Source organism: Amphiprion ocellaris, chromosome 4, assembly GCF_022539595.1.
Source record: "Amphiprion ocellaris isolate individual 3 ecotype Okinawa chromosome 4, ASM2253959v1, whole genome shotgun sequence".
NCBI lineage: Eukaryota > Metazoa > Chordata > Actinopteri > Pomacentridae > Amphiprion > Amphiprion ocellaris.
In genome coordinates this window covers 22,328,697-22,342,226 of record NC_072769.1, presented here as the reverse complement: position 1 = coordinate 22,342,226, position 13,530 = coordinate 22,328,697, and the positions used below count along the sequence as shown (strand labels likewise).

Here is a 13,530-nt window from a genome sequence, read left to right as displayed (position 1 = left end):
AAATAAAACATGGAATAAAAATAGTACCACTGATGTGTAAGCTGAGCCAATCCAGCCTTTAATGGTTTATTACCTATTATTGATTAATATGTAGCAGAAAACTTGTAAAAGTGAAGGGTCATTTTTCATTGTAGTACAGTGTTGGTATTCAGTGTATTTGTTCAATCTTTGATGTTGTCAATATATGTCATTCTCTGGTGTCCTTTTGCTTTCATCCTTTCTAGTATAATAATTAATATAGAAAAACTTGAACTAATATAGAGAAACTTTAATTCACGTATACTATGTGATAAATGACTATTCCAGCTGGAAACATCTGATTTTTAATGGAATATCTACTTAGTGGTACAGAGGAACATTTCCAGCAACCATCACTCCTGTGTTCTAATGCTACATTGTGTTAGCTAATGGTGTTGAAAGGCTAATTGATGATTAGAAAACCCTTGTGCAATTATGTTAGCACATGAATAAAAGTGTGAGTTTTCATAGAAAACATGAAATTGTCTGGGTGACCCCAAACTTTTGAATGGTAGTGTATATCCCCACCTTAAAACAAATCCAGCTCCCTGCATAGGTAACACTAATAATGGTGAGGACAGCATAATGACGATATCTCAACTACAGAACCTATTTTCTCTCTTCCTTTTACCAGGTGCTTGCTTCACATTTTCTGCTCATTATCAAGTCCTGCGTCCGGTATTGCAAGATTACACATACCACCGTCACTGCTTATAGTTTAAGAAAGAGACAGGTTTTATGCCACAACAAAATATAATTTAATGAATTCACTTGTTACTGTGTCAATCACAAATCTATACTGATGTAAAAAAAAAAAAAAAAAAGAAATGAAACGATGCAGTACTATCCTGTCTTAATGTAAGGCATGCAGTCTCCACAGAGCTTTGGACATTGAAAGCTACAGGTCATTACAGTTAAGACGCATCGACACCCAGCCACAAGTACACACAAAAGCGCTCGCAGTGTCCACTCGTTTCTTGGGGCCCAATAAACATTTATTTCTTTGCACATACATTGAGTAGATTCATCACAACACCAAAAGTATAGTAGTTCACAAATAGCAATAAGATACGCTAACACTTCCGCTGGGGCTTTTTCTACCTTGTCCGCTCTCGAGGAATAAATGGGATGACACTGCAGGGATATTTGAATATGCGAGTTACACTGACAGATACACAAAAAGGGGGTTAGTAGCCTAGCACAGTGTGTGAGCGTGGTGCACGTAAAATGTGGATGATTTTAACAGCCGTGACTCTTGCATTCAACCCTATGCAGCAAGCCCTTTTTGGAACAGGTTTTCAGAACCAGTGGAGCCTGTAAAAACATCATTCAGTGAGAAGGACGTCCTTCACTTGGAAGTTACATTGAAATGCTGCTGTTGTAACTCATATAAAAAGTGCAGGCATTTAACTTGTTTCTATGGTGAAAAATCCTAATAACCTCTGGGATTCAAAGTGGCCTTAGCTATATAAATACAATTATATATTTGCCTCCATATAAAAATAAAATTAGCAATACACAAATATTGCACACCTACGGAGTTTAGATTTCTCAGATTATTGACAAGCTATTGAGGAAAATGTACAAACATGAAAATAATAAACCCTCTGGTGCAATATAAATAAATATTTAGATATTCAGTTTCATGTCCCTGTGGCTGTAGATGGACTGGGTGGGCAGAGGTGGAGTCACGGCTGCCAAGGGGAGATGGATTTGGGCTGTGCGGTGGGTGAAGGTCACGGTGGAGCAGCAGGTAGTGAGACAAACGGGACAGAACTCCTCAGTGTTGCTGGGCATCCAACTCCCTCTGGCGGCAGCCCACAGCAGTGATCAGGGCAGCCCCCTTACCACTGCCATCCTCAGAGAGCAGGAAGGTGACGTCACATTTGGGGGCTAGTTCCTTCACTGTCTGCTGGAAGATCCGGGAGAAGCTAAGGGAAGAGAGCCACAGGAGACTACAGTTAGGAGTCAGTCCCTGATGAACTTGAAGAAATTAAAGATGCTTTCCAGTAGAGGCAACACATATAGATTTCAATCAAGCTTTACCACTAGGATAAGCAGTAGGGGTAAAGCAAGTCTCAAGTCTCAAGGTTTTACGGTCCCCAGCAATAGTTTTTAATGTCCCCTCATCCTCCACCAGAAGTAAACAAAATCCAAACAAAACCAGATTAACAGAGAGGACACAGAGCACAAAAGGATTCAAGACCTATTTTTACCCAATCCATGGCCTCTGTTTCTGGAAAAGTCAACTGTTTAGCTTTCTGTGATGACCTCTCATTAACCTCAGGTCCATAGGTCCTGTCTCATGAAGGATTATAAAGTTATCTGGCTAACTGAAGATGGACTCGAGTTAAATGAGATCCTCTGGATTTTGCTTTGCATTTGTCTAGTTTTCTTAGTAATCTTAATGAGACAGTTCCTTAGCAGCCCCTTGATTTACAATGCAATTTATTTTTTAGCCTTTAGATTCTTTTGGGAAAAGGGCATGACCCATTGCAGAGCCTAAGTTTCTTTTCCATATGAAATGATAAATTCCGCTATTACACTACTGTTCAAAAGTTCGGGGTCAGCCAGACAATTTCATGTTTTGAAAACTCACACTAACATAATTGCACAAGGGTTTTCTAATCATCAATTAGCCTTTCAACACCATTAGCTAACAAAATGTAGCATTAGAACACAAGAGTGATGGTTGCTGGAAATGTTCCTCTGTACCCCTATGTAGATATTCTATTAAATTAATTAGATTCAATTAAATCAGGTGTTTCCAGCTAGAATAGTCATTTACCACATTAACATTGTGTCTAGATTGTACTTATGATTAATGTAATGGTATCTTCATTGAAAAAAACTGCTTTTCTTTCAAAGATAAGGACATTTCTAAGTGACCCCTAACTGTTGAACGGTAGTGTACGTTCTTATCCTGGGTCTTACTGTGGGTGCAGCTTGTAAAGTGTGCCGTCCACGCCCACGGTGACGTCCAGGTGGTCCAGTCCTCTGTTCTCACGGATCTTGTCCACCACAGCAGCCATTCCGGCTCCGCAGATCTGAGCCGCGCGGCGGGACACCGTGCCACACACCTCCTTGACGATAATACTGTCATCACAGGTGCTGTCGAGCCCCAGCTGTTGCAGTATCGCCCTGACCTGTAACAGTGCCAAACGATCGCTGTGGAGCGACAGGGTTCGGGGAGGGGGAGCAAGTCAGAGGTCAGCCAACAGCAGGAGAGTCACCAGATACCTCACAGCTGTTCCTAGAGGCTAAGGTAGGCTTAAACAGTGTATAAACTCAAGTTGTCACACTGCATCCCCCTTCTCCTCCCACTCCTAGGTGTGTTGTCCCACTAGATGCTACTTTTCAGTGAACAAAGCCACTTTTACATGCGGTTATTCTCTACGTTATACTAATGTTGTGCACACAAACAGTACAAAAACTGATATAACTGCAGACCTTGTGGTGGTTTAGTTTATTGCATTTTTAATTCACTATCTCCAGGTGGCCGCTGGTTTTCATTTATTTCACTATAGCATGAAAATATACTGTTTGGTATACTTGATTGTCCTTCACATGAAATTAAATTTAATATGTATGACGTGGTTGTACAATTATGTAAGTGTAAAGGCAGATTATTTAATAGCCTTGTCCGTGTTACCACACAATAATATTGTGAAAAATTACCTTGTTTTGCCTGCGATGGATTACAGACCTTATACTAAGTCTGTGTATCATATACTTTTCTAAACTACATAGAAATCGGTAAAAAGTGGGAGGCAGAAGAAACGAGCTAAATGATTTGTAAATTGGTTAAAGCCATTTACAGGATATGTAAATTTTACTAAACTGACTTAAACTGCATTTCACTGTTCATTACACTGTGTATAATTGTGTTTGTGACAAATAAAGGTTTTGAATCTTGAATCTTAAACATTTAACTGTGGTCACTTAGGTGCTAATCTGGTTGTGTGGACACTGGAATACTTTTTGTCTGAATCTGTGATATTTGGCATATTCCAGTGTTGATGCTTCAGTTACATGTTGTAATTTCCTGTTGTGATAAATCCATTTTTCTGTCTTGACTATCGTGCTTTAGTTAGCAAATTTCCTGCAATTTCCATAATAAGCATCTCTTAGAATCCATTACCCAGACAATGATGGTACTGTCACTGTATGCATGCAGAAAATTTTTTTTTCCTACATGCTCTCTCCCTGTGTGACGGTGAAGATTAGTGCAGTTTGCCAGTGGTTTAACATTAAAAGCATAAACTACTGTGTGCTTTTTAGGTTTTGTCATGCTTAGAATCGGTAGAGAAAACACACACTCGCCGACTAGTGAATCACCATCAGTACTATGTATAAAGTTATTCACTCACCTCTCTATCTGCGACAGGAACTTTGTCTCAAAGATGCCCCTGGTCTTGAGCGTCTCTGAGATTTGGCCCCGGAAGAGGAAGCCACGCTTGGTGAGATCGATCAAGATCTGCCTGACAATCTCACCGAGGTACATTCCACTGCACATCTTCTCATATCTGACATACATGAGAAAGAAGTCAGCTTCAGTAAGTAGTGAGATGACAACACAGCAAGAAAGATATTATCATTTTGGATGATTTTACTGAGCTGGGAGACTAAGGGCTATTGATTCTTGTAATGATATGAAACAGCAATGTGTTAAATGGACAGTAGAACACCATCACATGACATTACTAAGGTACAGTTTGATACTGGAAGCCTCTTGACCTTTGTTTGCCTTCATTGAGTGAGTTTTCATCCACTGCCTGGTCGTACGTGGTCCTGATGTCATCCAGACAGCCATTGTCTCCAAATGCCCCCCACTCCATATTGACACACATGCGGCCCTCATTTCCCTCCACAATCTCCACGTTCTTCATCTCTTCCATGTAACAGGCATTACTGCCCGTCCCTGAGAGGACACACAGTCACAGTAATTATATCCCCAACAACTGAGTGATATCTCATTTTAAAGGCTTTCTGGCTATAAACATTCTCAGATAAACCGTCTAACTATAGACTACAGACTAGACCAAAGTCTTTTCTTTTGGTTTTTGTGTACAATATGAAAAGAGTAGATACATACTAAAAACATCAAAACTATGAAGCAAGATATATGGTATTATGCAGCAAACAAACAATTGTGAAATAACAATGTTTTATATTTTAGATTCTTCAAAGCAGCCACCCTTTGCTTTGATTACTGCTTTACACACTCTTGGCATTCTCTCCATGAGCTTCATAAGGTAGTCATCTGAAATGGTTTTCACCTCACAGGTGTGCTTTGACAAGGTTCATTTGTGGAATTTCTTGCCTTCTTAATGGGGTTGGGACCATCAGTTGTGTTGTGCAGAAGTCAGGTTGGTACACAGCTGAAAGCCCTATTTGACAACTGTTAGAATCCATATTATGGCAAGAACCAATCAGCTAAGTAAAGAGAAACAACAGTTCATCATTACTTTAAGAACTGAAGGTTCGTCAGTCTGGAAAATTGCAAAAACTTTGAATGTCTCTCCAAGTGCAGTCGCAAAAACCATCAAGCGCTACAATGAAACTGCCTCAGGAAAGGAAGACCAAGAGTCTCCTCTGCTGCTGAGGATAAGTTCATCTGAGTCACCAGCCTCAGAAATGGCAAGTTAACAGCACCTCAGATTAGAGTCCAGATAAATGCCACACAGAGTTCTAGCAGCAGACACATCTCTACATCAACTGTTCAGAGGAGACTGAACCAATCAGGCCTTTATGGTCAAATAGCTGCTAAGAAACCACTACTAAGGAAAAGCAACAAGCAGAAGTGATTTGTTTGGACCAAGAAACACAAGGAATAGACATTAGACCAGTGGAAATCTGTGCTTTGGTCTGATGAGTCCAAATTTCAGATCTTTGGTTCCACCTACCATGTCTTTGTGCGACGCAGAAAAGGTGAATGGATGGTCTCTACATGCATGGTTCCCACCATGAAGCATGGAGGAGGAGGTATGATGGTGTGGGGGTGCTTTGCTGGTGACACTGTTGGGGATTTATTTAAAACTGAAGGAACACTGAACCAGCATGGCTACCACAGCATCCTGCAGTGACATGCCATCCCATCCGGTTTGCGTTTAGTTGGACCATCATTTATTTTTCAACAGGACAATGACCCCAAACACACCTCCAGGCTGTGGAAGGACTATCTGACCAAGAAGGAGAGTGATGGAGTGCTGCTTAGGTCAGATGACCTGGCCTCCACAGTCACCTGACCTAAACCCAATCCAGATGGTTTGGGATGAGATGGACCACAGAGTGAAGGAAAAAGGACCAACAAGTGCTCAGCATCTCTGGGAACTCCTTCAAGACTGTTGGAAAACCATTTCAGGTGACTACTTCATGAAGCTCATGCAGAGAATGGTAAGAATGTGCAAAGCAGTAATCAAAGCAAAGGGTGGCTATGTTGAAGAATCTAAAATCTAAAACATGTTTTGACTTATTTCACACTTTTTTGTTTCCTACATAATTCCATATGTATTCATTCATAGTTTTGATGCCTTCAATGAGAATCTACAATGTAAATAGTCATGGAATTAAAGAAAAACATAGGTGTGTCCAAAGTTTTTACTGGTAGTGTACTCAAATTTCAAAATAAACTTAGGAATTAAATGCTTTTAGGAAAGAAGTTTTTAAAACAAAAGGTGTTTGACTCACCTGCAATTAGTCCCACCTCACATGTGGGTTCCTCATATGCACAAGTCATCATCGTCCCCACTGTGTCGTTAACTATGGCAACCACATCTAACTCAAACTCCTACAAACAAACAACAAAAAGAATGCTTGTCACAAGCCAGAGAACAATGAAATTACATATATGCACATGTTACAGTTCAATAATCATGCATTGTGTTACAACGCAGTAAGGTAATGCACAGAATAAATCTAGTGTTTATTCACTGTATTTTTAATTTCAATTATCACATTACTGGACCTTACCTTTAGGTTTAAAGTGTTAGGTATATAGTTTTTGCTTTCTCTACAGGGTACAAAATAACAGATAATTACTGTTGCCAAAGTTAAATCCTTTTCAGAGATGTTAATACATAATACAGGGTGTCCCTGAAGTCTGGACACATAGGAAATCTTATTAATTATAATTTTTTTGCCTCCACAGATTAAATATGGCTTTGTCGAAAGAAGAAAGAGTTGAACTGGTACTTCTCAGTGGATGTGAAGGATGGACATATCAAAAGATAGGGTTCGGGTTAGGGTTGATCAAGCCTTTAGTTTCAGCTGATACGTTTGTTCGTCCAGAACAGGGTTTGTCCATGACACTGCCCGTTTCTTTAAACTTTTTAACCACCTTCGCCACTGTGGAAAAGCCAAGTGGAATCATCCTTGGATGACATGCATTAAATTCATCTGCTATCTTTTGCTCTGTCCATCCTTCACGTCCACTGAAAAGTACCAGTTCAACTCTTTCTTCTTTCGACAAAGCCATATTTAGTCTGTGGAGGCAAAAAACTATACAGTTAATGAGATTTTCGAGGTGTCCAGACTTTGGGGACACCCTGTGGTATTCTCCAGCTGTTCACTCTTTAAAAAAGCAATGTTAAGTCCACGTTTCTATCATATGGTGCCAAATGAGTGCAAAATAATATCAGGACTGACAGCCTCACAAACACCACACTGAGCACAATGCAGTTCACTCACATTCCTAGACAGACTACAAAAATGAAACACACAAGTTGTGTCAGAGAGCGGCAAAGTTCAGGAGCACTGCCAAGCGCATAAAACACAGAACCATCCTTGTCATTGCTGCAGGTCTTCCATGTGTTATTACATGCTATTGCAACAATAATCACACCGAACTTCAGTCCTGCACTGCTTTACCTGTTCAGCTATCAGATTACGTTCAGTTAATACTTACTGGGTTCTCCATCTAAAAGAGTGAAATCAATATATGAAACCCAAAAGATGCAACATGTGAATATGATTTGTCAGGCAATAATCATAAAAATGTCTTTGGTTAAGGAGAGTGGTTGGCCTTCCCTATTATGTATGACTCCCGTAATCTTCACAGTGGGATTAACTGTGTTTATGGATGCTAGCACTCGTGTTCATGCGATGTGGTTGATAAATACATTTATATTGTGTGATGTTCTTTACTTATGACAAGCATTTTGGTGTTTTACTAAGTGCAGTGTTAGTTTACTTCTCCACATTCTTTCCTTTTGTTGTGCTGTAGTGCTTAAAGGAGCAAAATATAAAATAATAGAAAAATAAAAGTACTTCTGTAACATAGGAATATACAGTGAGTAGACAATCTACTATATTTCATGCTAACGGACTGAAATCATTTATTTTGCATCTTAAAACTTTAAAGGCTGAACTCACCAGTTAGCAGCATGTATCTGCTACTGGAGAAGTGTGTCAATCAGAAATGACAGGATAATAGGAGAACTTTTAAAGCAACAGGAGACAACAATCTAAACTAAAACATGTAGAAACTATGCCCAAATTATACAAGGGCCACTGGTCCAAAAATATGAAGTCTTTAAGTTCTTTACAACCAGTGCTGGGCAGCAGTATCACTAAAAGTACAGCAGCTTAACTACATTTCTCAGTGGATGTAATTGTACAATCTGAACCATGACACTGCCAACGTACATACACATTTATATTCATAGTCAACAGAAGCATTTCCATTTGCCCATGGAATGACGTGTCAGTCCTTTGTGCAGTCTGCAAACACCAGCTTGCAGCTTGTCAGCAGCTACCAACTAGAAACCTACATAGTTTTTCATTGTCTTTAGACAGAAAATAAATACATTTAAACATAAAATTAGTGAATAAAGTTCCTTATGATGTGGTAAACTAAATTTGCCATGTCTCCTCATTCCTCTGAATGTTGCTTCAGTGTGGTGAATCTAGAGTAACTGGTTACCCACTGTAATTACTGTAAATATTTTCCACTACACTTCCACTAAATTTCTCATAATTTATATATTATTATATTTATGTTGCTATTTTCTTGCTTGGGCTATAAATGGCTTGGTGATTAGCACTGTCGTCTTGCAGCTAGAAGATCTACGGTTTGCGTCCCCTCCTTTCCAAGATCTTTCAGCATGTTTGTATGTTCTCCCTGTACATGCATGGGTTTTCTCCAGGTTCTCTGGCTTCCTCCCACAGTCCAAAAACATGCTGAGGTTAACTGGTAACTCTAAATTGTCCGTAGGTGTGAATGTGGGTATGATTGTTTGTCTCTATATGTAGCCCTGTGATAGACTGGCGATATGTCCAGGTGTCCCCTGCCTTCACCCTAAGTCAGCTAGGAAAGACTCCAGCCCCCCGTGGCCCTAATGAGGATTAAGCGGTGTATAGATGATGGATGTTCGATGAAGAGACATAGTGGCATCAACACTGAGATTTGATTGGCACAAACATGCAAAATAAGAAATAACTTTAGCTGTGATTACCTCTTTCCTCTTGATTGCTTCCCGAAGAAGCTCCACTACATCTTCACCCTCACAGTCTGTGGCCTTGAAACCTTTGGTCCAGGTTACGAGGATACCCTGCAGAGTACACAACACTAAATGAAAATCTCAAAAAAAAATAGTGCATTTAGATATAGCCACACTTTTGCCAACTAGAATGGCATTCATTAAAGCACTGTCCATGAAGGAAAAATGTGGATGCAGACATTGTTTTTGCATTTTTTTCTTCACATCAGCAGTACGGTTTCTTGTGTTCAGCCACATACATGTTTTAGAAATAACTGGTGTAGTACATACTGCATCCAGGCTGGTCTGATGGCAGGGGAAAGAGAAGGTGAAACCCAGTGGCAGTCGAGCACTTTTCATTCCCATGTAGTCCAGGAAATCAGAGATGCAGTGTACAATGTGGTCAAAAAGCTGGAAAGAAACAACATGCTTTTAGCCTTTGTATGCTTGGGAGATAGTTTAGGTTGGCTGATACTTTTCTCTCCATGGTAAGACAAAAATGTTCCTCGTCACCAGAGCAACCAAAAAACTACATAGGTTTGGATTTGTACAGCTGCATCCGTAAAATGTTCTTTATTGTGGCTGAAGATGTTGAGTAAAAATAGGAATATATCTACGTCAATATAACAGGAAAAGTACAATATGTTACTAAGGAAAAAGGACGTCTGTTGGAAAGGAATGAGAATAATTTACAAAAGACGGATCATTACCTCTTCTCCTGTACCCTGCATGACTTCTATAGGAATGGCGTAGATTTTGTTATGCATCTCCACTGTTCGCCTCTTCCCACTGCGAATCTTAACCAGAAGTACACGGAAGTTCGTTCCTCCGAGGTCCAGAGCAAGGAAATCTCCGTTTTCTGTAAGAAAGGCCTTGTTAGCTTGAGAGGCGGTAGAATTTAATCTGTCTCCTCTACTGTACTGATTCTCTTTTAGAAGAAATGTTACTCCCAGATGCTTGAATAAATGAGCTTAAAAATGGAAGTTTCCTTGCTAGCTTTAGATTTGCTTCTGCATACAGAAAATCAAAGACAAAATGCTATCAGGCACCCCTTGTCGAGGAAATTTTTATATAATTGTCGACGCATGTCTTCTGTGACGTTAATCTGCTCCTGCTCACAGCCATTAGTCATGATAGATGAGTGGTGACAGTTCAAAGTGACAAGGGTGGAATATGCTTGCAGATTTTTTTTAATGTAATGCAGGAGAACCCGATTCATGATGGCTTGCTACATCTGGTAATGCAAAAAAGATTTTGGAAAAATGCCAAGTAAACTAACTCTGCCTCCAACTACAGTAGGAACTCGTAGCTGTATTTAAGTTCCACACAGTCTTTTGATTACGCTTAACCACCACTGACTGTGCTTAAAAGTTGGAGATTTTGCGTTGAATCACCTGTGTACTGCCGTCTCAGACACGGACGTTATGTCAACCAAGCAACATTTCTAACCTGCAATGGTGTCTCCAATTACAATAAATCAACCACCGCATTTTTAGTGATTCAAGAAATTCATCACTGATCAAAGTTTGTCGACTGAGTCAACAAGTCCATCTCATAAAATAACTGACTGCAAACTAACTTATAGGGGATAAAGTGGTGTATAGAAAATGGATGGGTGGTTATGAAACTAACTTCAGCTGGCTGTTTGACTGCTGAAGGTCCTTAGTTTCCTCTGTCAGTCACAGCAGGGTGGCAACACAAGATGAAAAACTCACTGTACAAGCACTCTAACCCGAACTGTAGGGTTACTAGGGTTAGGGTGCTCGTGCAGTGAGTTTTTCATCCCATCTTCCCACCCTGCTGTGACTGACGAAACTAAATGGAAATTAAAAATGTGAATGGAAATGGCAGTTTGCCAGTGTTTTTGGTGTCAGCCAGCACGAGTCATTTTGAATAATTACCACGAAGCCGTTGATCAATCTATTTGTCGTGGGTATGACTGACAAATTGCATAATAATTCATCCAGTTTCATGATAAATTTAGAACACTTACTAAGTTATGACACTGTTGTCTTGCAGCTAGATGATCCCCGGTTTGTGTCCCAGCATCTTTCTGTATAGAGTTTTCATCTTCCCTCTGTGCATGCGTGGGTTTTCTCTGAGTACTCTGGCTTCCTCCCACAGTCCAAAACCATGCTCAGGTTAACTAAATTGTCCATAGGTGAGAATGTGAGTGTGATTGTTTGTGTCTATATTTAGTCCTGTGATAGACTGTTGACCTGTCCAGGGTGTCCCCTGCCTTCACCTTAGGTCAGCTGGGATAGACTCCAGTCTCCCATACAACCTTAATAAGGATCAAGCAGTAGATGATGGATGGATGGATGGACTTATTTGATAAAATATATATTTGATAAAAATGAGATAATTCTCTCTGACACAGGGATGGTCTGTGTTTCAGGTGGGCCAACACACTGCTATAATTCATGTACTGCATCTTGCAACTCTGCTTTCACTATACACCACACTATACGGTTAACCCTTAGATGCATCAGTGGGTCAAAAATGACCCAGTGAGGTTGTTTTCTTGCAATATCTTTGTAATAAAGTTTTTTATCATTTCATATTCCAGCTATTCCTCAAAAAAACATGTTTTTGAAATCATTCCATTTAAATTTTTAAGTTGGCTTTTATATATTTAAAGAAATTGTAATATTTGTATTATTACCCCAAGCTCTTTATCACTGATAATATCATACAAGAGGTGATGCACAAACTTGGAGGAAAAGAGTGGAAAAATGTCAGCAAAATGGATGTTGACATTCTTCTATTGCTGTTCTGTGCAATATTCTTCTTTTTCAATAATCAAAATGTTCAAAATCTGCTATAAAGTTAAAAATAAACATATTTTAAATATGAAATCGTTCTTGTGTGGACAAAAATATAAAAGAAACAATAATACAAATTATTATTCTCACCCAAAATGACAAAAATGGCATAAAAACACATTGATTCTTATACAGGTCGTTTTTGACCCACTTATGGAAGAGTGTAGGGTCCAATCGGTCATGCATCTAAGGGTTAAACAGAAAAATAAATGTTTAAAAGAGGAAACAAACTCTACTCCTCTCTGTGTAATTTTCTTTTAAGTCACCTGTTCCATCTGGTGTAGTCCGAACAAAGGTAGGCAACATTTTGACTGTAGCTTCCTGGTGGCTGCTCTTCTTCAAGCCTCTCTCAATTTCCACCCTCATCCGTTTCTTCACTTCTAACAGCTGAGTTTTGCTCAGCCGGAATTCTGCCAAAGTCTGCTGAATCTGGCGTGCTTGTTCTGTTAAACGGTACGCCACTGCTGTCACCATGGCTGCGCCTTTCGCACTCCCACTTTCAGACAGCAGGAAGCGGACATCTGAGTCTGGGACCAAGCGACGTACCGTTTTGTGCAGACGGCGAGCATATCTGTTCAGAGAGCAGAAGATATTCTCATGAATGAGGTGTCTGTATAGCAGTATCCAAAATGTCCCTGTGTAAACATACAGGAATGACGGTAACAGCATCTCCTTTCCCCACTGCTACTGTCACTATGGCAGCATTAATCAATCTTTATCTTTAACGTAAACTCCAGCAAATAATTACTCATGTCATGACTACTGAGTTCAATATCAATCTGGATACTTTTGATATTGTGTCACGACATGGTAAAGTTAAATATAATCGACAGCAACACTGTAATTACCAAACTCATGTTGAAACTTATCTGTAAAGATGATGCAAAATGGTTTGGATCAAACATTAATTACTCCATCAATTCATGCAGCGGAGTTATGCGACGATCGTCTGTCTGTCTGTCTGTCTGTCTGTCTGTCTGTCTGTCTGTCTGTCTGTCTGTCTGTCTGTCTGTCTGTCTGTCTGTCTGTCTGTCTGTGTGTCAGCAACATTACTCAATAATGATTAACAGATTTGGATGAAATTTTCAGGGAAGGTCAGAAATGACACAAGGACCAAGTGATTAGATTTTGGTAGTGATGCAGCTTGTAGTCTGGATCCACAGATTCGTTAAAGATTTCTGTATCATTGTGAGATAGTGGGACAGCGT

At 39.7% G+C, this 13,530-nt stretch overlaps 1 protein-coding gene across 3 annotated transcripts in view; it reads right to left on the bottom strand.

The window, feature by feature from the left end:
* Positions 1-752: 752 nt before the first annotated feature.
* The window catches only part of LOC111581369 (hexokinase-1), a 30,410-nt gene continuing 17,632 nt past the window's right edge, over positions 753-13,530 (bottom strand). For 2 of the 3 annotated variants that reach the window (XM_035956942.2, XM_035956941.2), the window contains 10 exons: positions 12,589-12,893; positions 10,208-10,356; positions 9,789-9,908; positions 9,474-9,569; positions 7,925-7,936; positions 6,709-6,808; positions 4,756-4,939; positions 4,389-4,544; positions 2,953-3,186; positions 753-1,949 (listed from right to left, as the gene is read on the bottom strand). In XM_035956942.2, the coding sequence (XP_035812835.1) occupies positions 1,799-1,949; positions 2,953-3,186; positions 4,389-4,544; positions 4,756-4,939; positions 6,709-6,808; positions 7,925-7,936; positions 9,474-9,569; positions 9,789-9,908; positions 10,208-10,356; positions 12,589-12,893 (1,507 nt within the window). In that variant the 3' untranslated portion in view covers positions 753-1,798. The remainder of the gene's footprint in view (positions 1,950-2,952; positions 3,187-4,388; positions 4,545-4,755; positions 4,940-6,708; positions 6,809-7,924; positions 7,937-9,473; positions 9,570-9,788; positions 9,909-10,207; positions 10,357-12,588; positions 12,894-13,530) is intronic. The other variant, XM_035956944.2, reaches the window with a different exon arrangement.